The sequence below is a fragment of the Pyrus communis genome, chromosome 6 (assembly GCF_963583255.1).
Source record: "Pyrus communis chromosome 6, drPyrComm1.1, whole genome shotgun sequence".
Lineage (NCBI taxonomy): Eukaryota > Viridiplantae > Streptophyta > Magnoliopsida > Rosales > Rosaceae > Pyrus > Pyrus communis.
In genome coordinates, this window is record NC_084808.1 from 22,766,818 (window position 1) to 22,794,685 (window position 27,868).

Here is a 27,868-nt window from a genome sequence, read left to right on the forward strand (position 1 = left end):
CAAGATATGTGGGAGTTTATGGATAAGGTCTCTAAGTATGAGAAGGTTGCCTTATTGGCACGAAAAGAGGGAACGTTTTCCCAAGGTGGTGGTGGCTGGCCTTCAACAGCCACAATGTCACCATGAGTTACATCTTCTGGAACTATCGTGGTCTTGGGTAGAACACGATAGTTCAAGCCCTTCATAATCTTATTCAAAAATAACGGCCCTCTATGATTTTTTTATCAGAGACAAAGATGAACAATCATATAATTGCTGGAGTGCGAAGACGAATGGGGTTCAATGTTTCTCCAATTGGTAGGTCGGGTGGTTTGAGCCTCTAGTGGGATGAGTACTTGGAAGTGGATATTAGTTTGTCTTCTAAGCATGTTATTGATGTCGAGTGCAACCGGTGAGGAAGTTTCAATGGGTGCGTGTGACTGGAGTGTACGGCACTGCTTATAGGGTGGAGAAAGCACAATTTTGGGATTGGATGAATACTTATTTTTTATCCTCTTGTGTTATTTGGCTGTGTAGCGAGGATTTTAATGAGTTTCTTTGGGATTATGAGAAATCTGGTGGATCGGCTGTTTTGTATAATAGGCATTCGTATCTGGCTGCTTTTCTGAACAAGGCGGAGTTGTTTGATCTTGACTTTAATGGCCTTCCTTTTACATGGCGTGGTACACGAAATGGAGAGTTGGTGGAAGAGAGATTAGATAGTGGACTTTCAAATCAGTTATGGCAGGTGTCATGGCTGAACACTATGGTCATTCATGGTACTGTGTTTGGGTCGGACCATTGCCCTATAATCATCCAGTGTGATCCCCAGATGATTGTTGGCCAAAGGTTATTCCGATTCCAAGCTTTTTGGGCGAAGGATGAAGAATGCAAAAGGTTGGAGGAAGAGTGTTGGGCCCATCCTTGTGGTGGTGCTGTTTTGGATCGTTGGCATAAAAGAATCAATGATTGTCGCTCTCAACTAATGAGGTGGAGTATACGCACATTCAAACAGCGGGAGCAGGAAATTGAGAAGCTGACATCCGAGCTTGGTGAGCTTCAAAAAAAATTGGGGTGCACATGTTGATGAGATTCATGATAAGGTGCAATTGATGGATAAGTTATTAGCACAGGAGAAAAGTGTTTGGCAACAAAGGTCACAGGTTAAATGGCTAAAGGAAGGTGATGTGAACACCAAGTTTTTTCATCAATCCACCATGCAACGACGGCGAAGAAATCATGTGTTGAAACTTAAACAAGATAATGGTTGTTGGGAGGAACGGCCGAAAAGGATAAAGAATCTGATCGATGACTATGTTCTCAATCTTTTTACTTCTGTGGGGAGCAGAACATGGGGATCTATTTTGGAGTGCATACCTACTTTCATTTCTGATACTATGAATAAGTCCTCGTTGTCTTCAATATTAGATGTTGAGATTCAAGAAGCAACGATGCAAATGGGCGGTCTTAAGGCGCTGGGACCCGATGGTTTTCAAGGTGTATTCTATCATTCTTTTTGGGAAACTATTAGGGAGGATGTTCATGCTCTAGTTCAGATGTTGGAATTTAGAGAGGTTAATCTTAACTGACTAAATGCCACTCATATTGTACTAATTTCCAAAGTTCCCAATCCATAATCTGTTTCTCAGTTTTGACTGATTAGCTTATGTAATTATTCTTATAAGATCTTGGCCAAGGTTTTGGCGAATAGGTTGAAGCTGCTACTTCCCAATCTCATTTCTCCCATGCAGAATGCTTTTGTTGGGGGTCGCCAAATTCAAGATAATGTTGGGATTGCCCATAAACTCTTCCATTTCTTAAAACTTCGAAAAGCTAATAGTAAGTTTGAGCTTGGAATCAAGTTAGATATGCATAAAACGTATGATCGGGTGGAGTGGGATTTCCTTGATGTGGTGATGGAGAAGATAGGGTTCGTTGGCGAAAAATTATCATGGGGTGTGTGAGCTCGGTTACCTTTGCGATACTTATTAACAACCAACTGGGGAACAAGTTTGCTCCTTCAAGAGGTTTACGACAAGGGGATCATTTATCTCCTTATTTGTCTCTATTGGTCAGTGATTTTCTATCTAGGATGCTTCAATTGGCGGTGGAGTGGAAGTATCTGGATGGGGTAAAGATGAACCAACATGCTCTGGTAATCTCATATTTTCTTTGCTGATGATACACTTCTATTTTAGAAGGCCGCTAAATCGAATTGTTGCCATTTGGTCAAAATTATTGAAGATTATTGTGCTACGTCAGGCCAAGTTGTAAATCTACAAAAATCGTATGTGTTTTTTGGTTCTAATACTCATCAACAGTGTTGACGGAAGTGGGACAAATTCTCAATATGTAGGTGGTTTGGGATCCGGGCACCTACCTTGGTGTTTCTGCTATGTGGGGTAGATCAAAGCGGCAAGGTTTGGCTTTTGTTAAGGGTTGAGTTTTGCCGAAAATACAAGGGTGGACACAAAGCACTATCTCTCAAGTGGGTAAAGAGGTATTAATTAAAGCGGTTGCCCAAGCGATTCCTACTTACCCTATGAATATATTTAAGTTCCCGGTAGTGGTGTGCAATGAGTTGGATTCTCTGATATCTGGATTCTAGTGGGGGAAGGTTGGTGAGGCTTGGAAAATTCACTGGGTGTCTAAAAACACTTTGGGTCTCTCGAAGCAGGAAAAAGGTATAGGATTCAAAAACTTTAATGATTTTAATGATGCCTTACTTGCGAAACAATGTTGGCGACTGATTCAAAACCTGAACTCTCTATGGGCCTTGGTCCTCAAAGCTTGGTACTTTCCGCATTGTTCTTTCTTTGATGCTAAACGTGAAAGTAATGTCATGCCCCGACCCGCGAATAAAGACTATTCACAAGCTAGGGTGTGAGCCATATCTTAGCTATAGAAATCAATTCTACAACCAGGATATGGTGGAAAATAAAATAAAATTATAACGATTACACCATACATCCACAAAATCTTACATAAAAAATTTCAAATACGCAACGAAACAACAATAGTGCACAAATTAATTTACAACAAAAACTACCAATTAGATAATAATTAAATTGTAACAATTCTTTCAAATGCATGAAATATATGCAAATGAGATGGATGAATGTACTCACTCCCTTCTAATCCTGCTAACACATACCTAAGGCACCCAAGCCTGCACATCCCATACCATGCTTATACCACTTGGCTTCGAATACCTTAGAATATGAGTTAACTCCCGTTCATCCCTTAAACCCAACTTTTTGTAGTTAAATTCTTAGTTTCCACTTTATTATATAGGCACTTCCCCTTACGCCCAATTGTATATTCGAGCCCTTCCCCCGATGCCTGACATATACAAGATTTCATTATTTTATAACCAACCAGTTGTATACTCAAGCCCTTCCTCCAACGCCTAACGTATACAAGGTTCATTATTTTATATTCAAGGCAAACTTCAGCCCTTGAATATTCTCACAACTCAAACACTTTACAAAAGTGAGCACTTGACACAACACAACTCTTTTTCTTGCCTTGCAATGCATGTGTATATGTACTGCACATAAAGATTAATAGTTACTTACTCGCCATATATAAATATAAGCATAGATCAAACTAATTTTGAAACCAATGTAATAATGTTTGATACTATCATTTAAAATATTGATCATTTACCACTCTATAGAAATTACCATCGTCTTGTTCACTTTTGTTTGGCTGGTACCTGTTATTATTTAGACAAGAATTAGACGTCCATGTTAGTGAAGAAAATTGAAAGTGAAATAAATATCTCAAAAGCAACAAGGCATGAAACTCTACTTATAGCTTTTCCCCTTCCAAACCTCATCTTTTATTTTTATTTCAACCCACCACTTCTACTTCTTCTTATCTCATTTCCTCAATTTTCTCACCCACAAACTTGATCACCTGACTCTCCTCTTCCTCCCACACAACACTCTACCCTTTAATGTCTCTTTATCATCTTTTTGTTTCTCCTTTTTATTCCCTTAAGAACCACTGCTTAATCATTTTCTTTCAAATTTTCTTTTCTACAAATCGACCCCTCTCCTCCTCCTTCTCTTAATTTTGGTTTGGAATTTGAAGTGAAGAATTGTCTTCAAGATTAAGATGAAAGATTGCAAATACTATAATAATGAACACAAAGATTTAAGTAGTTCACCAAATCGGCTACGCCCACTAGAGTTGCATATGCATTTGTGTTTTCACTATGTAAGAGAGATTTACAAAATACAATGAAGATGGCCTAGAGCCTTTACATAAGGTAAAAGAAAAGGATGGTGGGGAGATTGGTCTGAGAATGAGAGATCTTTCTTGTTGTTGTTAGGTTCTTGCTGGTGTGTGTTCCTCCTCATGTTCTTTCCTCCATCTGCCTTTATGGAGAAAGAAATGGAATCCTCAATTAAGCCTTTAAGGACACGTTTCACTTGTTTTGTAACACTCGGACATCAATCATTGGAAACATTAGTAATTGATCATCATTACAATGCATGTGGACAAATACATAAAGGCCTCGTCCAAACTCTAAGGGATATAGAATCCCACCTCTCCAAATTTGGGGGATGAATCATCACCAATCATTAACCATGATATGTGGTCCAATAGAAAGAAAACAAATGTTAAGCTAATCATTAGCCCTATTATGTGTTCCAATAGAAACACACCAAATGTTAACCTAATCATTGATAATGGTATGTGTTCAAATGGCAAAGAGACATGTGTTAAGTTAATCAATATCATGCAAGTGAGATGCAAGCATCTAAGGCCATGTTGAGCTTTAGCTTAAGTTTTATTCCTAGATCAAAACACATGGATAAGTCTACAATCAATAGGCATACAAATGGAGTTTGGTAAAAGCTCCAATCTCATTGGAGTATTTGGAAGCTTGGTTGAGTAATATTGAAGAAAGAATATTTTCAAATGATTGAGATTCCCCTAAGCTAGTGAGTAAGCACTCATAATACCACAAAATATTGCCTCATGCATGCTAATTAGCCAACGTATACATGCTATAGACTTCCCACCTCCACATTCAGAGTGGTGAATAATCACCAAATCATTAACTCGTAATGATTACAAACTTTCCACCTCGTATTTGAGAGAAAATATCAAGACAAAACTGCTCATTTAGTCCAACCTCAAATTCTCGGCCCTTTGTGAGAAAAAATCAAGCCAAACTCATCATAATCTTCTTCTCCAATTCAAACTAAAAATATCTCTAATTACATATGAACATGAAATAATACTAACTAGTTTTTGAAATAATCTTGTAGCAAAATGAAATAACGTTGACACTAGTATACATATCAAAAGTATAAGTTCTTGTACACATAGCATATAAAAAGAAACCCAATAAAATTAGGGTAAATTACATAAAACTACCTCAACAATTGGGTCAATCACATTTTCATATCCCATCTTTAAAAAATTTCAATGTCATACCTCATCTACGAATTTGTTACAATTTCATACCTTCCGTCAGTTTGTCTGTCAATTATTCCGTTAAATAGTGACGTGGCTTGAGACAGAGCCCACTCTCTATTAAAAATTAATTAAATATTAAAAACTAAATATTAAGAAATGTTAATCTATAAAAAAAAATTTAAATAAAATAAAATAAAAAAATAAGATAAAAAAATTCTTTAAAGAGCAATGGGCCTCACCTCTACCACTTTACTCATCTTCAACCTCTTATCCTCTGTTCCTACCCTTCCAAATCTATATGCCGCCACACCTCCCCTCCATCTTCCTCCCCGTTGTCGTAGATTGAAAACCTCAGTGAGCTCCGCATATTCACCATCGCGTTGTCAAATTTTACCAGCACGAACACTTGCGCGTCACGCTCCCCATCATCATCATCGCGCTGTCGGCAGTAATTTGAGTAACCAGCTCCCACGCAAGCTACATTCCAATATCTCATAAAACGTATCCTTCAACACCAGTAACTCCGGCAGCCGTGTCCAGGTCTTCTGCTTCGACCACAACATTCAAATCCTTACCATCGGCAAAGATCTCAAGCTTTTTCTTCAGGTCAAGCCTAGCCTCTACAGTCAAGTCCCTGATCAATCTTCTCAATAAGGCTGAGAGCCTAGTTTCCAAGTAGCTTCTTCACTCTCGTTCGCGTTGCAGCTACAACTGACCTTATGGATTTAGAGGGTGATGCATCAGACCACATTCTCCAGGAGAGGATGCAACTGTTTCTTGTTTGGAAATTGCAGTTTCGTTAATTTTTCAAAACTTAGTGCACAATTCCATTCACATCACATGTTTGCTTTGTTTTCAAATTTCAAAAGGTTATGGATCTGAAAAGGTTAGGGATTTGCTAAGTATTCTTTAAAAAAAAATGGGTTGAAGATGGGTTAGTGGTAGGGAGGGGGATGAACGCCAAGGAAGGAAGGTGGAGATGGAGGAATAGAGGGTGGTGGGGGGTTTTGGTTTTGGCGTTGAAGGAAGGTTAGGGCAACACTGGTGGATGGGGAAGAAAGGGTGAGGGGGATAAGGAGTGGGGTCCCTCATGCAAAAAAAAAAAATTAAATGATTTTATTTTTTTAGTTTTTAATATTTAATTTATTTTTTTATTTTTTTATTAATTTTTTAATAGAGAGTGGGCCCGTTTCAAGCCACGTCACTATATAAAGGAAGAATTGACAGACAAACTGATGGAAGGTATGAAATTGTAACAAATTCATAAATAAGGTATGACATCGAAATTTTCTAAAGATGAGGTATAAAATTGTGACTGACCCAATAGTTGAGGTAGTTTTATGTAATTTACCCATAAAATTATTACATAAAATAACTTCACACATGTATAATCATTTTTTTTTTAAATACAGGGTATTACAAGTAGGGCCTCTTGAGCTTGGAATAGTCTTTTGGTGGGTAGAAATCTGTTGATGAAGGGGTCAGACTGGCAAATAATGGATGGCTGTATTGTCCGTCTATGGGTGGATCGTTGGCTGCCCTCCCTTTTGTTGGGTCATCCTATGCCCGGAGCGGTGTCCATGACTAGGGATACATGGGTGGCGTCTCTCATGTGTTTTTCTCCCTGCTCATGGGATTTAAGTTTTCTTTAACCATTCTTGTTGGCGGATGAGTGGAATGCTATCTTAGAGACACCCATTGGGGATCCTCAGAGACATGATCGCCTTGTTTGGCCTTCTACCAAGAATGGGTTGTATGTGGTCAAGTCTAGCTATCATTGGGCTCGATCTTTGCAGGGTTCCCCGGTGGATATCCGACCATCCTCTTCCTCCTCTATATCGAAACAGGTTTGGCAGCTTATTTGGAAGTTGAGAACTCCGCCTAAACTTCGTAATTTTATGTGGCAGATTGCTTATCGTGCTCTGGCTATGTTGGAGAATCTATTTTTACGTAAAATTGTCCCATCACCTATGTGTCCGATATGCAACGATCAGGAGGAGTCTCTTGAGTATCTATTCTTGTTATGCCCTTGGGTGGAGACTATTTGGTTTGGTGGCATTCTAAATTACAAAGTTGATAGACGAATGATCTATTCATGGATGGATTGGTTTCATTCCATTGCTACTCGGAGGTTTGGGTCTAAGGAGGAGCAGGGTATTTTGCTTTCTCATGTCGCATTTACGTGTTGGCATATTTGGAAAGCCAATGCAATTTTATAGTCCAATCAATCTCCTATAAATCCTACCCAGGTTATTCTTGCCATTTCAACTTCCGTTGGAGTGTTCCTCGGCGTGACTGGTGCTCATTCTCTTTCCCTCCAAGCTCCCCCTTCATTCCCTTTCCTCAAAGTGAATGTGGATGCTAGCTGGTCTACATTTTCTCTATCTAGTTTTGTCAGGATTGTGATTAGGCGTAAGAGGGGTAGGTTTGTGGCTGCGATGAAGTCTGAGGTCCAGGCTCCTAATGCAGCCACGGCCGAAGCTTTGGCTATTTTGAGAGGGTGTGAATTTGCTGCGGCTTTGGGGCATTGTTGCGTCATCATAGAGTCTGATTCGAAGGATATGATTTCATCTTTATCAACTTCGTTGGAAACTGGCAGATGGGAGGCCTTTCCTACCTTAACAGTTGTTAAACGGTTCAGGAAGTCCCTTCAGGACTGTCGCTGGTCTTGGCTTCCAAGGTCAACCAATATGGCGGCGGATACGTTAGCATCGCACAGTAGTACGAAGATGTGCAGTATTACTTGGGTCAGTAGACCTCCATCAACGTTGGTTCATGTACTCAATAAAGATGGCTTACCTTGTTCCCATTGATCTATGGTGGCAGTTGTAGGCGTGACACTTGAACACAGTTCTAGTGTCTTTCTCCTTATCCCCTTCACTGCTTTGTTTTTTGTTGCTTTGCTGTTTGTTGGCCTCGGTGTAGGCTTTCCTTGTACCTCGCTGACATCTTTGCCCTGGTAATACACTTCTAGTTTCCCAAAAAAAAAAACACAAGAATTAATCGTCCGATTCCTTCAAATCTTCTCCTATAAGCCTGAAATGATTAGCCAGTATATGCGTGCATTAATTCATAATTTTCATACAATATTACACAACAAAAGAATAAAAATAAAATCAGGTATTTAAAAGATTCTCTCAATTTTTACAACAATATACTTGCAATAAGGGATGGGGAATTGAGACTAAACCACACAATGACCAATCATAACAAATTGATATCGAACTCGTTTTTTACAAGAATCAAATCTAAGACCTACAAGTTATAAATGAAGAGGAATGTCACTAAACTTCTAATACTAACACTACACCATAACCTCAACTAAATAAATAAATACGCATTATTTGTAAGAATAAATAAACATTATTTGTACGAATGAATTAATCTACTATTCATGTTCATGATCACTTGAATCAGCTTCGCTAGCTCGATCATCATCTTCTTGGTCGTCTTTAGTTATGGAAGCTATGTTTTGATGCTCCTGTTTCTTCATTTTATCAGATACGTATTTTTCAAATTGTTCATAGTCAAAAGTTCCCTTCACTACCACTTGTAACTGGTCCTCACTGACCACAATAAACCCTAGCATACAAAAAGTTTCACAACAAGTTGGGAAATTTTCTAAATATGTATACGGAAATTAAGGAGTATGTAACAAATTACGGGGAGACATGTATATATAGGGATGGATGATAGGAATTTACACACCTTCCATTTTCTTGCCCCATCTCTTGACATTCTTCACACAGTTGTCACAGGGTTTCTTAAATTTTAACACAGCATGCACCTGTCAGTAAAGAAACAGCAAACGGAAAAAAGTTTGTGATTCGAAGTTAAATATATTCGTCATACATGCATCCATAAAATATCAACAGTAAAATGATGAACTTTCTAAATTCCAATTCCAGCACTAATCTTAATGGCAAAATTAATTAGCATTATCACGACACCTCATCATCTTCTGAGGGAAGTCGCTCGTATTTCCAATAATTTGTTTTCTTCATTTTGAGAAGAGAACTTGTTTTCTTTACCAATTTACAAAAAGTGTTCATGGTTTCATAAACCCTCGATATCTCACCCTAAATTTCTTCTCTTAATCTGGCATTTATCTTATACAGTTTTATGGTACCGTCTGTAATTCTGTATGTATTCATTTGTTGTTATTGAAAACGAAAATTTCTCTAAGCAATCAATTAGGCTTGCTAGCATTTAAAAATTGCACCTGCTTGAATTGAAGAAGAATCTCTGCTAGGAGATCACATCTTGTGCCCTCCAAAATAAGTGTGATCTCTTTGTGGTCTATTTAGTAACTGACACGTGTTTATAAACTTAATTTTTCTTAATTTTATTATCAGTCAATTGCTAATTAGGATGACAGAAATTGCCACATTCTTTTTGGGTGCAGAAGATTTGATTTGCTCCGGCTAGGCTTTAGACTTGCAACGGGTCAAATTTGAAACCGACGGTTTGTGGGCCAAAAATGAATTAATCCAGCTAATTATTAGTTTGGGTTGTCAAAGAATTGCTAGTTTGGGCCTCCACTATGGTACGAAAAAATAAGAAGACCGTGTTGCTCGACACGTGTTGCTCCGGCACCTTTGCACGTTGGCATGCAGCCAAGTGTCGTTAGGGGGTTACTACACGTAAAAACACAGGAGGATATTCTGCAGTGACCCGGCCTTGTAATATTTCACATGATTGCTCTCACCGTTTCCTTCGTCTTTTCATTCGGAGACCCTTTCGTTTTGGCTTTTGAATGAATCATTTCATTTGCTTCCCTTCTCACTCTCCACACGTACAGAAAGATTTCTCTCTCTCTCTCTCTCTCTCTCAGAGTAAGTTTCAATTAATTTGAATAATTTTCATTAATATTTGTTGTGGCCAGTTAATTTGCTTGTGGCATTTCATTTGCTTTCTTTTGCTTATTGGATCCAATCAAACATTAACGCTTAATCAAGATTTTTTGTTAGATCAATGATTAATCGAGTTAAATCTTTTATTTTGAAAAAAATATGATTCAGATTAACCAAGTTATATCCTTGTTGGAACAGTTCCAATTGGTAATAATTAATATATAGCCAATTCTCTTTCATGTTGGATTTGTTTGATTCAGATGATTTAATTCTATTTTGTTTGTGTTTGTTTTTACTTTTCAGGTTCTGTACGAGCAGGAACTCACTAACTAAATACTTATATTATCTAGCTAGTTTGATTAATACCCATTCAGTCACCCTCTGAGACCAAAATATTTAAACATCTGAAAAAAGAAGACATGTCAGGTGTATCTCTTGCCGTGGCTCCTAGATCGGAGCCCGACACAACCACCACAACCCCAGGATCCAAACCCCAACAGAAACCGCTCCGCCGCCAACGGCACCAGCAGCCTGCAGTAGGCGGTGTAATGGGCTCACTGCGAGTAATAGAGCTCCAACTCGTGGCCTTCATCATGGTTTTCTCGGCCAGTGGCCTTGTCCCGCTTTTTGATTTGATCTTCCCGGCTTTTGCCACCGCATACCTTTTAGCCCTGTCACGTTTGGCGTTCCCTTCCCACGGCGCTGTCAGCACTGGCTCACAGGAGATTTTCCATGGCAGCAGATTCTTCAGGTTCTATGTGATTGTGGGAACCACAGTTGGGCTGTTCTTGCCGCTTGCATACGTGTTGGGTGGCTTTGCGAGGGGCGATGAGCATGCTGTCCGCTCTGCAACGCCTCACTTGTTCTTGCTCTCGTGTCAGATTCTGACTGAGAATGTGATTAGCGGGTTGTCGCTATTTTCAGCGCCGGTGAGGGCATTGGTCCCATTGCTTTACACTGTCAGGAGGATCTTTGTCGTCCTTGATTGGATGAAAGATGTTTGGCTTAACAAAACTCTGCCTGCCAATGCACAGTTTAAGGTAATTATTATATTGCTTGTGTTTTGGGAGAAAAACTTCTGTGGTATGTTCATGCTACGTGCCAATTGTAGTAATTAAAAGAAACATGACGGTTAAATGATGGCACGAGCTCAAAATGTGGTTCCAGTATGAGTGCACGTAGGAGGAACACCTCCACATAGGTTTTTCTGTTGTTTTGGAAATTTGCTTCTTCATTAATTCTCTTACTTTGTGCTTTGGCTAGTGTCTACTGATTGATGTTATGTTGGGGCACTTGTTGTAGGATGTTGCATGGTTTTGGTTTGGGAGAAGCCTGGCTGTAGCCAATTTCTTATATTTCTCGATCAACCTGTTCGGGTTTTTGATCCCTCGATTCCTTCCGAGGGCGTTTGAGAGGTACTTCAGGGAGAGGGATGAAGTTGGGGCCAAGATGGTAGAGGACAAGCGCTCCGCCGCAGCAAATAAGCCGGAACCATTTGCAAATAAGAAAAGTGATTGATTTCGGGTTTGGTGCCATATATATTATATACTACGATGTTCGGTTTTCCTTAACATCAGGGGCGGGCCGCGTTGAGTGCTGGCAGGACGGCCGTTCGGGTCTAAAATAATTGGGGGCATCAACATTATTAGGATAGTATATTTATATATGTTTTTATAAGAGTATAAATTTATAAAATTTGATTCAATGACCAAGAAATTAAACTAGAATGGGTGGTTTTGTTGTTTGAAATTGAAGAGAGTGCTTTGGGTTTAAAATACCGTTTGTGCTTATTTACTTTTTAATTTTTACAAATTTCTTTAATTTTGAAATGCTAAGTGCATGTTTATTATTTTCAATTTTTAAGAATTTTTGTTTGGTTGTTAATTTATTTTTAATTAGTAGTTAGTAGCTATGTGGGTTGTTATTTTTAAACATTTGTTTCAAATCAAGTCTAATCTTCGACAAAGAGTAATGCATTGACCAAATTTTTAGACCAAATTTACAAAACATATGACGTGTCATCAAAAAGTTTAATTTAGTATCAATTTATTACTTATACATATCAATTAAAGATTTAAAAACATCATTAATTTTTTAGTCACATATTGACAAGGTTAGTAAATAAGAAAAAACACATCACGATTTACACAAAAACACTTTAAAAGTTCAGATGGAAAATAAAATTTATGTCTATCTACTTGCAAACCCAAATTTTTTTGTTTCCTTCTCACGATACAATATAAATTAGTTTTTTGTGTTTCTAAATTATTAAGTTTGAAGTGTTTTTCTAAGTATAATTTTATCGATATCTTACGTGTGAAAATAAATAATTTTTTTATATAAAATAAGGGCACGTTTTTTTAGCGTAGTCTCAGATCTCAAAAACTCTAAATCTGCCCTGCTTAACATGGATACAATCTACTGCTACTCCCTCTATATGCATGGATCACTGATCTATATCAGTTTGCTTTGTTCAACTTTTGTTGATGTTGTCTCGCTTGCTGAGGTAGATACCTCGATATATTGGAATGCAAAAGTAGTTCATTTTAAAGTTCCAAATGTATTGCAATCGACCGGCGGAATTGCTTGTTTTTGTTTTAAGTGCCTGTTTCAGTACAAGGAGACCGAGTGCTTGAAGTGCTAGTGGTTCAAGCGATCTGTGACGAGTTAAGACCCTTTTCAACAACATAATGTGAAGACCGAGCGCGAGTAGTTCTTTTTTGGTAAGGTAATTAGTTCATCCAACAAAGTCCGAAAAGACAACGTTATGCAACAAGTACAGTGTCATTCGCATAACAAAAATTCTTGTGGGCCAAGGATTCTTACCTTGCTCGTTGCAATTTCGTAGTCGATTTATTCATTTGATGTACCTATTCTCATTTTTAATTAAAATAAATAAATCAATAAATGAAAACACGGATGTATAGAAAGAGAAAAAAAACTTGGGGATGAAATATCCTGAATTTAGAGTCGATGATAATGCAGCTCCAAAATTTACATCATTTTGGAAAAGTTAACATCAAAGCCCATTATGTTTTTGTTTTTCTAGGTTATAGACCTATCCTTATTTATTCTCTGTAAGAAAAAATATTGGCCGTTGATTTTTATTGTAAAGTCGAACGGATGGAATTTGAGAGGTAGGAAAGACAATGCATTGAGGAGGAGGCATCGTTTTTGTTATGTACTTAATATCTTAGTGAATTGCGTCGTGTCAAATTTATTAAAATTAATGCATAAAAGGACCCGATTCAAACTCGATTCGTTAAAATTAACAAGTAATTTGACCAAATTTGTTACTCTTAAAGAAAATATATGTTACTTCAATAAATAATCAAATGAAATGCATCATACTAAAACTAGTATCCATACACCACATTGTCACATAAAAATTACTTTTATACAAAAAACGCATTTGTCTTTCAAGTATTTCATACCCAAATAAGGGTTTAATGAAAAATCATTAGTACATAAATGCAAAATATCAAATGGACAAGGATATGCAAATTGCAAAATGAAAGAAGTTTTTTTCAAGGTTGTGGTGCGTTTATCAAAGTTATAACCTTGTCAATGAGATTCAAAACCTTTCAATTTTCATCAAGCATCAAGGTAAATAGTATTGAAACTTTGGCATGATCTATTGTCTTCAAAGAATTAGATTAATTGATGATGTTTTTAGTAAGACTTTACCTATAAACTAAACATAGAAAAACCAAACATTATAAACTATTTAAATTTTGAGAAATTTACCAATAATAACTATGAAAACAAATAGAATAACAATATTATATTACATAAAAGATACATTTAACCTTTTTTGAAAAAGTCAATCTGGTATGCATAACAAAACTTGAACCATATTTGTAACAATAAAGCACGATGCTGATTTAGTACTTTATATCCTATAACAAATATGGATTTTGATGCAACAGTTGAAATATTAAAAAAACACATCTTGTGCTAAGTATCAAATAATGAAAACGTTTCATTTGTCATCAAGAAAAAACATATACGTGAGATTAAATCATACGGCTATTGTAGGAAGATTTTCTTATTGGTTAAAAATTATCAAATTAATATTTTTCTTAACGTGTTAGTATGAATTAATAGTTCTTAACATAGACCTAACAACGACTTATCAATTAAAATATTAATCCATAATATTTATCCTCGTGTTATTTCAGTAGCCACTCCACAGTACGCCTCAATTGCCGCTTCTCAGAGTACTTTCGGTCGGTTGTCATCTTGTTCTTATCTTTGCAATCGGGAGCTAAATGACTATTGTACCCCAATCAAAATTCAGATATTGGGAAATAAACCTTTTCCGCCACATTCAAACTGCCAACAAAGCCCACGCGCGGAGATATACTCTCCTCCAAATGAATCTCTATTTTTATAATTCTATTATTTATCTATTTAATTATCATGATAAAAATTCTTTATTTCTTATAAAATAAAATATTCATCAATTTCTTTTAACTCAATTAGATATATATCTCAAATATTTTTGAATAGGCTAATATTTTGTTAGAATGATCTATGAGGTGCAACTTGAAAAGTAAACAATTCAGATCGTTAAAGTTTAATCTGATGTGAACTTCTCAATTAATCTTCATTTTTATTATAAAAAAGAAAAAAAGAAAAAAAAGGAACCCCTTCCCTTAAAGGCATCCTACAACTAAATGCTGACCATATGTTTGATTATTTTTAAGTAGAATGCAAACTACTAGATATTGTTCCACGTCTATGTGATAACAAGTTTGTTTCTTTAGCTTTTAAAGAAATTTTATACATCTTGCGTGTTTTTTACCATATCAACTTACTTTAGTTATAAACGTTCAAATTGCGCACGTTATGTTGCTTAATTGACATCATAAATTGGTTGACACACAAACAAAATTTTACAAAGGATTTACGCATTCAATTAATTATCCATTTTTCTTTGGTTGTCGCATGACAGTTTACTTTTTGGTTGTTGATGGTTAACTAGAGAACGAAATTATTAATTCACGGTTAACCGAAGATGAATGTTCTTTGTTATTTATTCATTGAAGATAGAAAAACTATTGCATTTTCTATGTTAGTGAGGTATTCGTATTTAGTATGTGTTTACATACAAGATTAGATAAGAACATCCATTGACGCATGTAGAGTCATGTATAGTTTAACTTGGTCCCATTTTTAAGTCCTTAGTGGCACCTAACTTTTTTAAGTACAAACAGTATATCACACTAATTTACACTAAGGGAAAAGGTGAAGTAAAAAGAATATTCTAACCATTAAGGTAATCAGCATTTTGCAGTTACACCAAATATGATATTAGGATCCGAGTTAAGACAATCCTTAGTAGTGCAACAAATGGGGTTTCAAGAGCAACAAGAATGCAAGTACAATGTTTGGTTTCATGGGCAACAAGACTACAAGTACAAAACATTTGCAATAATACCCAAATAGGTGTGTAGTTCATCACATTTTGCAAACTAAAGAAGTGAAGAGTATGGGTGTAATTTCCTCTAAAGAAGAAAGGCCTAAAAGGTACGCGCCCCCGCGCGTACAGAAAAGCTAGTTAACCTGAAAAAGGAGGAACGGTGACCTCTCTCTGCTGAAAAATTTTTAGGAGTGCCGGGTATCACTCATTAGAATTTGATTTTATTTTTTTATTGAAAAAAAAGTGAGGGTAGGATCCACCATTATGAGTGAGGGTACACCGGCACTCCTAAAAATTCCTCCTCTCTGCTCCGCTCTCGACGTGATACTGCGACTGCTGTCCTGCCTTTTGACAGCCCCATCCCCCTTCTGTTTTCAAAACCCGACGAAAAATAAAAAATAAAAACCCTACCACTATTCATCCCCTCTCTCTCTCTCTCTCTCTCGAGTTTTCACCATTCCAAAAATCCCTCTGCCTATTCACCAGCAGTTCCCCACTCTCTCTGAGGCAAAACATCAAACACCATGAAGATAAAGAACAAGGGCAAAGTCTACCCATCTCCCTCCTCCACCGTCCCCGCCGGCTCCTCCTCCTCCGACGGGTATGTTCTCTCCGTTCTTCAACTCCTCCCAGCGGCCATTCTAGCTCTAGCCTCCGTCCTCTCTCTCGAGGACCGCGAGGTCCTGGCTTACTTGATTACCCGCTCCATGAAAAACACCCCCAACACTTCTTCGTCTTCAATCCCCGCCGCCCAAGACCCCCAGAAAAAGACTTCCAAGAAAGGTCCTAAGAAGTCCGCCAGCACCGCCGCCGCCCATCAGCCTCCAATGTTCGATTGCGACTGCTTTGACTGCTACAGAAGCTACTGGTTCAAGTGGGACTCTTCCCCCAACCGCGAGCTCATCCACCAAGCCATCGAAGCCTTCGAGGACCACTTGGCTAACGGCGAGCGGCCCAAGAGGAACGCCGGCAGAGGCAAGAGAAGAGACAAGCAGGGCCGTCGGGACGCCCCCATTACGGCCGATGTTTCTGCCCAAAATGAAATCTTTTTGGAAGAGAACGCCGTTCCAGCTTCGCCGGAGTTTGTTCAAAACTCTGGTGCCGCCGTGGTGCCGGAAAATGAGGTTCTTTTCTTGGGTTCGCCTGAGAAGGCTGAAGGGGTCGAAGTAAATGAGGGGAAAGTGGAAGACTTGGGCGTGGATGTTACGGTAGCGCCGCCGGATACGGCGGATGACATGGCTGTGATTCTGAGGGCGGCGGCGGCGGCGAGCAGCCACAGGGGTTTGGCAAGGAAAGTGCTGCCGGACGTGTTGGGCCTCTTTAACTCTCGTTTGTGGAACCTTTGGAGTCCGAATGTCTAAAAAAAATGAAAAAAGTAATGAATTTCTGTCATATTTCGAGCCTCAAAAAAGAAAAAAAGGAACGTACTATATGTTTTTGTGGGTAGGTTTATTTTGTGCTCGAATATAGGTATGTTCCCCTACTCTCTCTCAATGAAAATGTTTATTTATTAATTTTTCTTGTTTTAACTTTAATCTCCATTTATCATAATATTCTTTCTTTATTTTTTCTTTACTTTTGCTTTGGAATCAAGCTATTTAGCTTTTTAACTTGGGAAGGATAATTTTGATTGTTTGAGGTGGGCCAATGGGTATCGAGTTTTTTGGAGTTTAGCGATGAATAATTAAAGAATTAGGATTAATCTAATTAACTAGTATTAATGTGATGTGATAGTTTGCGATTTCCTATGCTTCTCTGAGATGTAAAACCAGCCCTGCAAACCACCTGGAAATCAAGAACTGCCCTTTTGCTCTCTCTGTACCAGCAATCGGATGCAGTCTCGTTTACTAGGTTAATTTCGTCTTGTAATGAAGTGGAGGGAGACCTCTGTAGTTCAATGTGAATGTGGCGTTCCGAACTATTAATACAAAGAAACATATACGGGTTTCTTTACATGACTTTGTATTATGATCAGAATCGACACGGTGACGGTAAACTCGTTAAGTCTTTGTCGTAATAATGAGCCAAGTAAATACCGTGAAATTACAGAAACAACCCAGACACGGTTCCTTTTCTAAATCAAAGCGGACAAAGGCAACAATTAAATGCTTGTGAGTGAATTGTCTGGTTTTATTTTGTTAGCTTTGAGACGGACAAAAGGTTGTGTCGCAAACTTACAAGTATTGCAGAAATAATGTGACAGATTACCATGAGGGAGAGGACCACTAGTAGTAGCAGACTTTTTATGCAAAATAGAGACAATTGGAACTGTAGGATGTGAGGGATAAAATATGAAATTATCCCTTATCTTCTTCCGTTTTGTTCACTTCCGTTTGACGATCGAAATTGTTTATCTTGTATAGTACCCTTCAAAGATATTCTATGCGGAAAACCAACCAAATTATAAATGGTTAATCTTATAATTATTATCAAATAAGTAGACAGTTTCAACGTTTTGAGTAAGAGTAATGCTAGGGATATTACATATTTATACCACATTAGTGTTTCATTTCACACTGAATTAGCACATTGTTGATTTTTTTTTCTTTTTTCTTTTCTAAAATTGATAGGGGCGTTGTGAACTTGACAATGTCAAGTATTAATAAAATTGTGCAAAACAGAGAATAATTTCAGAGAATAAGTGTAAATCATTTCTGAAATTAGAAAGAAGCAAATAAAGTGAAAAGCTGAATCCAAGTTAAGGAGGGGAAGTGATTATTACACGTTTATTTATATTTATAATCATCAAATTGAATAAATTTCACAAATCAACGGTCAAAGTTAAATAAGAGTGTAAAAAACTAAATAAAACATGTGAAAATTTCTTTTATGAAATAAACAATGACATTTCTGAAACCGCAAGGATGTTGAAGAAAGCTACCACCGAATGCACAAATCTTGGTTATTATAGGCCCACTATTATTAAATAAAGCCACACTTCCTACAATATCTTTTCAATAAAGTAGTTCTTTTTTCTTTTCTTGTTAACAAAGGGGCTAATAGCCCAACAAAAGAGGATTACAAAATAATGTTGCGAGGTGGAGAGACTTCAGAAATATCAAATAATAATAATTGTTTAATTGTAGGAGAATGGAGCTTGCTTAAAATAGACCGGGCCTAAAAGATGAGAAGGGCTCAGGTAAGGTTGATCAACTCATCAGCAACAAATTTCATCTCACGACATATATGTTGAATATTACATTCTTAATCACGCAATAATATCGCGAGACAAGCTTGAATCTATTCACTAATAGAATAATTATCAGTGGCATCATGTGATATTAATTAGACAACAATTGTAGAATCAGACCCCACCAAAAAGCAATAAACACCTTTATTCCAAACAAATTGTAATCCATAAAAATGCTTAAAAAGAATCCCTTGGGAATCCCTTCACGCCCAAGATTAAACACAAAACTCATCATCCCATGCTCCAAAAGAGTTCCTAAGAACACCACCTGCTTAAATAAAACTAAGAGGGCCTTTTCTACGATACATTGAGTTTAAACCACCCTTCTGGAAGCGGTTCCAATGAAAAAAAGTAAGGCCTTGGGTGCCTTATAAGAAGTAATAATATCTGCTCGTAGCCATTCGTGACAATAAAAAAGAGTAATAATTTTAGGATCACTTGGAAAGACAAAATCACTTTAAGGAAAACTCTTATTTTGCCAATACCAAATGAACCAGCAGGTGACACAAAACACAAAACTCCAAACAAAAATTATTATGCAGTCATTCAAAGACATCCCCTAAAAGCCGAAAAAAGAAATTGAAAAATTGAGACTTTGCCAAATCTGAATAGCGATAGGTCCATCTCTTCGTACATGCGCAATAGAATGTTGGCTTTGCAGAGGAGTGATACACCGATGACCGATCAACCTTGATTATGCTTTGGGAGCAATTAGGCTTTGTAGATACACTTATAGCAACCTGGTTTGAATGTAAACCCAGCCCAACCCAACCCTTTTTTTATGTAACTTGATTCACATCAGGAAGCCTCTTATCCTACATTCAGCAACTTTTACAGATTATTGCAACTTTATATTTTTATACTAAATTAGAGTATGTGCTTGAATACAAATTTACAAAACCTAGAATTATTGTATCATTTCGTCCGTATTATCAATTGAATAGTGAGAAGATAAGCAACAAGGTATATCGTTTTTCTTTCCCCCTTGTCTTCTTGATGTGGACCCAGCTGCCCAAGAGCTTAACAATTGCTGTCTTTCCTTGTGCTTTTCTTCATCAGCCATTCTAAACAAGAGTGAGTTCTGAGAAGCTTCATGGCCCCATGCTCTGATCCATGCCAGTAAGTATAGATTATTCTATAGCATACTCTCTAAACCTTGTTCTTTTAGCCACCTGATAATCAATTGGTTAATTATTTTTTAATTTGATTAAAGGTGGATATGGTTTTAATGTTTTAATTTTAATCTTAGTATCATATTCAAGAATGAGCGACTATAAACGAGGTCGTCTAATTTCTAAAATCATTTGTATACATTCTCTAAGAGAAGTGATTTATGTACTCCTTTCTGACTAAGAGTTCAAAAGAAAATCAAGAGATAAAATTACGAGAGGAATGCATGAGATAAACAAGAATGCATAAAAATCACTCCTTGATGATCACCGATCGTTAACAAATGGGTTGCTTATGCTTAGTTTCATGGTTCTATCCTTTTTTTATTATTTTTTATTTGCATAATAAAAGTTGATAAAATAATAATGAATATGTCGGCACCAAAATCCTGCAATTTTGATTTTAATATACAAGGAGATGTCAAATGAGTGTGCCTGTTTGAGCTTTATAGGTGGCAACCAATGTCCGCTAGCAACTTCATAAAATAAATATAAGCATAAGATCATGACGTTTGCAAATTAATCACCCTCCATTTCTATCCAAAGGCCAGAGCAGGTTAACCTGTAGGTCAAAGGTACCTGTCATTTCAGGTGATGTGGCTTGAATTTTGTTAATTTTGTTTCTACAGTTTACTGGCATTTCTAATTTTTATAAGCTGCTATAACTCGTACGCATCGACGAAATTGAACATTTGGCCAAAATTACTGACCAAAGTAAACCCTACGGATAAAATTGACAAAATGCAACCGCAATACCTGAGGTGACAACGATATTAAAGCACCATACCATTTGCTACTTTTGACCTAATAATTAAGGGACGGTAGAGTAGAGGACCAAAGGTAAAAGAGCTGCAGGCATTCGGACAAACAACCCTGCCCTTGACAACACAATGTGTGTTGATATCACACTTAAATTTGGCAAGTGGGACTTTTTGGTAGGCGTTCAAAAGGATAAATGATTGAAAAAGGTCAAGTAGGGATGAGGAATGTGCCTTGAACACACATTGTGTTCCCCTCATGATATCTGCAGAAAAATTATCCACCAATTCGTATTCTTGTTTGCTGTTGGTTTCTTCTGAGGAGAAGTTCCACTTGGGTCCCGTTTTCCTTGGACAATACCATCTTTCTCAAAACATGGATCCGGAAAGACATCTGATAGAATTGTTTTGAGTCTTTTGACCTGCACAAATAAGTAACATGCATGATCCAGAGTTCTTAGTTTAGTTCATTGAAAGCATTGTACAGCAGCAATCTTATGAAAATTCTACAATGGACTGAGATTCATGGCTACTAAATTCTTCGCAATGATCCAATGACTAAGGATCTAATAACCATGAATTCCCGTCCATATATACTTGAAAAAGTAGTAATTTGAAACAAAATGCTCCATTCTCACATCGATGACTTAAAAGTTGGGAAAGAAGACAGTAAATAAATAAAGTGAGGGATTCAAGACAGGTATGGCTCTATTTAAAAAACTTGCAAATAATAATAAGTATATTTCTCAATCCAGCTTTGTAAGATAACCTTAATTTTTTTTTCCATTTTTGTGCAAAAAGATAACCCTAAGTTGGTATGGTTTTTATGTATATAATAGATAAATATCAGATACTATTGTGAGAGTTATTAACATCAAAAGCAAGATTCAGGTAGCCATCATGATCAAGTGGACAAATCCATGGTCATGTCTCCTGCTATTCAGAAAATTTAATCAATTAGTAAAGTAGCTAGAATCTCAACATACCATGTAAGATTGAAATAATACACAGAGAGACTGCCAATATCTAAACAGGCGTAAGTACAACTATTTCCAGCCAAAAAAACAATGAACAGTATATAGTACAATTATTTGTGATTGATATCCACTCTCTTCATTTACGATAAACATTTTCAATCAGTTTGAAATAAGGAAAACTAATGAAAAGGATTTGAAAACTTTAAATTTTAACGATAAAGACAAAATAAAGGGTAAAGTAAATAGTATCATGATTGATTTTTTAGTGTAAAAATATGGTTTTTCGTTAAAGTAAACAGTACCGGAAGTTTTTCGTTAAAATTTCCTTTGAAATATTATTGTAATCTTTTAGGTTAAAACTGAAATTACAAAACAAGATGCTAAGAAAAAGGGTTTGTTTGTGTGGGGAAAAACATAAAGGAAAACTAAAGAGGGAGAAGGGAGAAATTAAAGAGAATGTATGAAACAAAAACTTTTTTAATTTTTGGTTTTTAACTCTTATTTTGTGCACCATTCCATATATATTTCCACATAACTTTCAAGATCCTTTTTATATTCTTTTCTCTCTCATTTTCCATAGATTTTTTCTGTACCTTTAAAAAAATTAAAGTCGAAATAATTATACCCTATCATTTTCACAGAAACTATTTCTTGTATAGTGACACCTCAAGACTGAATCATGCATGTTTCCTCTCAGTTTCCATCAAAGGATACACCTGTTAGAGTTCGGTTATTACCTTTGTCTCTAAGCTACAAACCCTTTCTCCTTTATCACCTCCTTCATATTCGCATACGGGGTGTTTGCCAGGACTTTCCACATGTACTTCCTGTGAGAAAACGAAGATAGTGAGTTGTGAGTACATGAACGTGAATGGTTAGTAAGGAGAGAGGACAGCTTGGTAAGATGTGGCATGCTTACCATCTCTAATTTAGACAGTTTCTGAATATTTGAGTTGACGATAAGGGACCTGGGGCAGGCATGCACCAAGTGATTCTACGTTAATTACGCCAGAAAGACGGTGAAAAGTGAATGTCATTGACTGCAACTATCAAACAGAAAACATGACAGAAATTGAAGGGAGCTGTGGAGTCAAGACCTGCAACCGATCCCATCAAACGCTGATATCCTCCAAACACAGAATAATATGGCCTAGTTTTGGTACATGGGATTGGATTAGTTTAAACTTCGAGTATATTGACCGAAATAATAAAATAAAATAAACTTCCAAAACATGTTCAACCTTATAATTGAAGATTAAAAAGCAATCATATCTTAACATTGTTTATCAGCTAAGGTTTTTTTTATTTTTTTTAAACAAACGAAGCAATAATGTGGTTCAATTCGTCTTTGATAAGAATCGAACCTAAGACCTCTCATTTACAAGTGAAGAGAAATACCACTATTAGAAGTATTTTACAAGAAACTTAATTTGAGTCTGACCGTTATCGTCATGCAATATTACTATCCACGTGTTATAATTCATATGTCATGAATCTAGGTACATTATTCGAAATGCACACAAATCTTATGATATAAGTAGATAAGTAATGCCATGTAGTAGTATGATTGTCACACTACTCACACAGAAATATTATTTGTATTCCACCTGATCAAAGAGTAGAGAATTATATTGTGTCCCCATTAATATAAAAAATACTTAATTGTCGAATTTTATGTTTGGCTCCAATGAGGTCCGACAAAATATTCCCTGCTGACCCTACTGTTCAAGTTAGGGACTTCCCAACAAATATACCTAGCTAGTAAAATAACGAAGTAGTAGAAATAATTGAATGAAAATTACTTTGCCATCCTCTGCAGGAAGCATGTGCATGAACATGATAATTAAAGCGGGAAGCCCCATTGTAACATGGTACTGATATGGGCATCTTCTTCAAAATAGGACGTGCACAAATACCATATTTAGAAATCTAAGCAATTAGTAGTTAGAGGAGAAAAACTTTAGTAAGCAAGTCTAATTACGTGGTTGGGCAAGACACTCTCAAAAAGGAACGTGCTCCTCTATGTTAAGAGATTATTCAACTCCAAATAAATAGAAGGGAGTTGATTTTCATACATTTTTTTTTTTGTCTCACATACATCTCCTTATTTTTAACCATCGAACTGAATAAATTTAACATAAACTACAAACAAGACTAAACACGAGTGTACAAAAAAAAAGGTACTTTATCCTTATAACCACTTGATCAGGTTAACATACTAAAATTTTTTTTTCATACACACACACTGACACATGTGTATGGAGTCGTGTATTACGAATGAGGATCCTCTTCGGATTCTTTTTATGAGAATCCGGGGTCTTCTAATCGTGTTCATTCATTGTACATCATAAGGTCATAAATTATTTTAAATTTTTTTATTTAAAATTGAATATAAATAATACTTGACGAAAACTGACCGTACGATTTACAATAAACGAATACGATTAAAGAATCTTCTAGATCCTCACAAAAAGAATTTGAAAAGGATCCTCATTCGTGTATAGTAATACAGAAAGATATAAAGTGGTTGTCCCTGAATTATTCACGACAAATTGATACTATGAAATATAAACCCTACAAATTTCACACAATATAATATATATATATGTATATATATATATATATATATATATATATATATATATATATATATATATAAACCCTACAATCAATCTCACATTATAGACGTATTTGGGGTCGGGACCCACTTGCATCCATTGGCCTCTTGATTTGATCTTGACAAAGGATAGCCAGCCCAGGTTTGTAACTATCTGTTTGTACTTCTGTGCCCTCATTCTCTTCAGAGGCTGGAGGCTTTCGGATAATCATTTGACACCTTATTCATAAATAAGCATAAAGACTGACTAGTAATGAAAAGAAGTTACACTTTCAGCCTCTCCTAGCAAAGCTCAAGTCATCTAAAAGAAAGGTTACAAGATGAAGGTAAGAAAGAAAAACCCTAGTATTCTCTTATTCTTTTGTGAAATGGGCTGAAATTATGGAAACAAAAGTTTGAATTGTGGAAATTATCACTTTTCGAGAATTTTCCAATACGCTCATCAATATTTGAGGATTTTATAGAATACCACCATTGCATAATATACTCTAACATTTGTGACCGTTGGGATTCTTGATCGCATATCTAACGCTCCATTCCTCAAGTGCATATTATACACCATAGTAAATAGAATTTTTGTAAATTTGATCAATATGATGTTGTTATTTGATTTTTATCCTCATTTCAGTAATTGTAATTTATAAGCTGATCTTGCATGCCGATGTTGCAGTTACTAGGTTGGATGCATCGTAAGTTTCGGCAGAATAGCAACGATCCATTTAAAGTTTTCGTCGTTGGTAAGTCGCGTGATGCCTCACAGACAATACATTCTTGTAACACAAGAAATTCACTCCCAAAAATGCAGTTAAAACAGTTTAAAGAACCAATTATAATCACATGAGATACTATGCATAACAGTAAGATTCATTATTACAGACGAGATGTTCATACCGGCATGTTCAGCAAGTTCCTTACAATGCTTTTTGTGTCAGAACATTCTTGTGGTTGTCTTTCAGGGCAGCCATCACTCGACGATCAACAATACTATCCGAAGCCAAACTGCAGCACGAAACCCTTCAAACAAGTCCCGAGAGATCAGCACGTTCGAAAATCTTTCAACGGTCTAGAAGCAGCTAGGACAGAAGAAGAATACTACGAAGAAGAATCATCTGCTGAAGCATCTGAGCTCTTCCATGGATTTCTTGCAATCGGTACTCTTGGCAGCTCGGACCAAGTGACCACTGAACCATCAACTCCAACGCTTGGAATCTCTGTGGAGAACATAACCGAAAAAGAAACTGAGGCCACGGAGAACGAGCTGAAGCTCATCAATGATGAATTGGAGAGAGAGTTGGTGGCTGATCCGGCGAAGGATGATATTTGCAATGATTCATCTGGAAGAAACAGCTATGTCAGCAATGGAAGAAGTAGCCATGGAAGCACCATTACCCTTAGTGGGAAGGCACTGGAAGGCGCAGAGAGCAACGGGATCAATGGAACTGCGGTGTGCCCGCTCCAGGGATATCTATTCGGGTCGGCATATGAATTGTCTGAAACAACAAGCGTGACAAAGAAGGAACACAGGACATCCCTTGGTGAGCTATTTCAGAGGACTAAATTGGCAGAAGAGATTTCTGGAGCAAAATTAAGCAAGGAGGAGAAGCGAGCAGAGAAGGAAGCGGATAAGTCCGCCATGCACTTGATGAAAAAGATGCTCAAGAAAAAAATGATTCACGCTTCTTCTCGTGGCTCCGGCGGAGCTGCTGATCACGCTTCAGCAGAAACAAAACTCAATAAGGTACCTCTAACGAAAATAACGGAAAGACTTTGCTTCTTACATCAAATATTTTACGTGTTATATTCCGCACTTTCGTACCGAAAGAGTAGTTTGAACTGAATTGGGTTATATATACTTGTATAAAATCTATGTGTAGATCCTTCACATGTTTCATAGAAAAGTTCACCCTGAAACCTCGGCGGCTGAGCAAAAACCTGGTAAGTACGAAAGGAACCAAACCAAGAAGAAAACAAGCAGTGAGGGGACTTACAGCAATGGAGATCAGGAGGATGATATTATCTTATATCCTCAGCAAGGATTTTCTTCAAATCCGAGCATGCGGCGCTACAAGAGCCAATCAAACCCGCCCCAAATCGCGCTTAGCGGCATGGATTCAAATGATAACAGGGAGCAATGGATCAAAACGGATGCAGACTGTAAGCTCACTACGCACTAATTCATTTCAAAATACATTATCGAGTACCAATCGAGTTCAACCCCCTTTGTTTCTTTTTTTTTTTTGTCAAACAACCCCTTTTGTTTGATCTTGGTCTTTCCTCAACAATGACTACATGCACAGCACTTAAAAATGAATACTTAATAGCATAGTCTCTAACAACTATTAATGTTAGCAAGAAACACTTCCGGAATCAAGCTATAGAAAATACAAAAATTACATTCTTACCATATTTTCCATAACATATTTGTATCACTTCTCTAATAGAGATGAAACATACATGTGCTGGTGGGCCCATTTCTATTTGAGAAGTGTTACAAATGTGGTATGAAAAATGTAATAAGTGTAACATTCCTTTAAAAAATAACACCTCACAGTATTAACGTCGAGTATAATAATAGTTGGGTCAATGTCTTTTTGTTTGAAAATGTGCTTTACTTGTGAAGAGACCTAAAATTATGAAGAAAAACTTCTTACCTCAATTGTTAATGTCAGGTAAAATAGTAATCGCATTGTGTATAATATTTTTTTTTTCCTTCTTGAAAACAGTGTTTTAAGTGTTTTGACTTAAAAACGCTTTGAGATGCTTATTTGTAAAGAGCCTAAACTAATCGAGTATTAATTATTTGAATTGTGAATCAATTTAATCGAGGATTAGATCTGATCGAGCTATATTGTGTTTATTGTAGACCTAGTCCTGGAGCTGTGAAAGGAGAAGATTCAAAAGTCGTGTTTTTCAAATTGTGACGCTTGATTAGTAAGAAGTGATTCTCTACATATTTCAATATTATTTGTAAGAGTGAGATTCTACTTGTTGGTAATAATTATCAAAGAATATGAGTGGAACAGATGAATAAAAGAGGCATTGATTCCTCTTATGAATCTATCTGAATGGTGAATGTAACTTATAAGATCGATTATGTACTTTTGCTTGGTGATCATAGTTATCAAAAATTTTGAATTTATGTTTTCTTGATCCTTCCATTATACATGAGCTGCAGATTACTTCCATCAATAAACATAACAGAAATATACGGTTTTGCGAACGTACTTCATGATTTGTACCGCCATAGCAGCCGGTGATAAAACTCGGAATTTGAACGGAACCGGTTACCGGCAAAAGGGTGATGTGCAAGGCAAAGAATTTATGGCGTGTTTGCTGAGTAAATATGGGAAAAAGAAGGAATCATAGAGCTTTAAAATAGAAGGAAAGAGAATCAGATCAATCTAATTCTTGTTATTTAGATATTTGATTGTAGGTAAAAACCAAAGAATTTAGCCTGAAGTCCC

At 36.7% G+C, this 27,868-nt stretch overlaps 3 protein-coding genes across 4 annotated transcripts; all 3 read left to right on the forward strand.

The window, feature by feature from the left end:
* Nucleotides 1-10,687: 10,687 nt before the first annotated feature.
* Nucleotides 10,688-11,995, forward strand: LOC137736255 (uncharacterized). Its single transcript, XM_068475559.1, has 2 exons — nt 10,688-11,308; nt 11,571-11,995. Exons 1-2 carry the CDS (start codon nt 10,688-10,690, stop codon nt 11,784-11,786), a joined length of 837 nt encoding a protein of 278 aa, XP_068331660.1. The 3' UTR covers nt 11,787-11,995.
* A 4,005-nt stretch (nt 11,996-16,000) lies between these two features.
* Nucleotides 16,001-17,207, forward strand: LOC137738220 (uncharacterized). The gene has a single exon (XM_068477853.1). The coding sequence runs from the start codon at nt 16,218-16,220 to the stop codon at nt 17,052-17,054; it is 837 nt and encodes a 278-aa protein (XP_068333954.1). The 5' UTR covers nt 16,001-16,217; the 3' UTR covers nt 17,055-17,207.
* A 7,434-nt stretch (nt 17,208-24,641) lies between these two features.
* LOC137735875 (protein LAZY 1-like) lies at nt 24,642-27,539 on the forward strand. Of its 2 annotated transcripts, XM_068475230.1 has the most exons (5): nt 24,642-24,730; nt 25,075-25,141; nt 25,361-26,142; nt 26,279-26,558; nt 27,268-27,539. In XM_068475230.1, exons 1-5 carry the CDS (start codon nt 24,725-24,727, stop codon nt 27,285-27,287), a joined length of 1,155 nt encoding a protein of 384 aa, XP_068331331.1. In that variant the 5' UTR covers nt 24,642-24,724; the 3' UTR covers nt 27,288-27,539. The 2 variants fall into 2 exon arrangements, with proteins under 2 accessions (XP_068331331.1, XP_068331330.1); XM_068475229.1 differs by lacking the exon at nt 24,642-24,730 and having other exon boundaries at nt 25,066-25,141.
* Nucleotides 27,540-27,868: the final 329 nt, after the last annotated feature.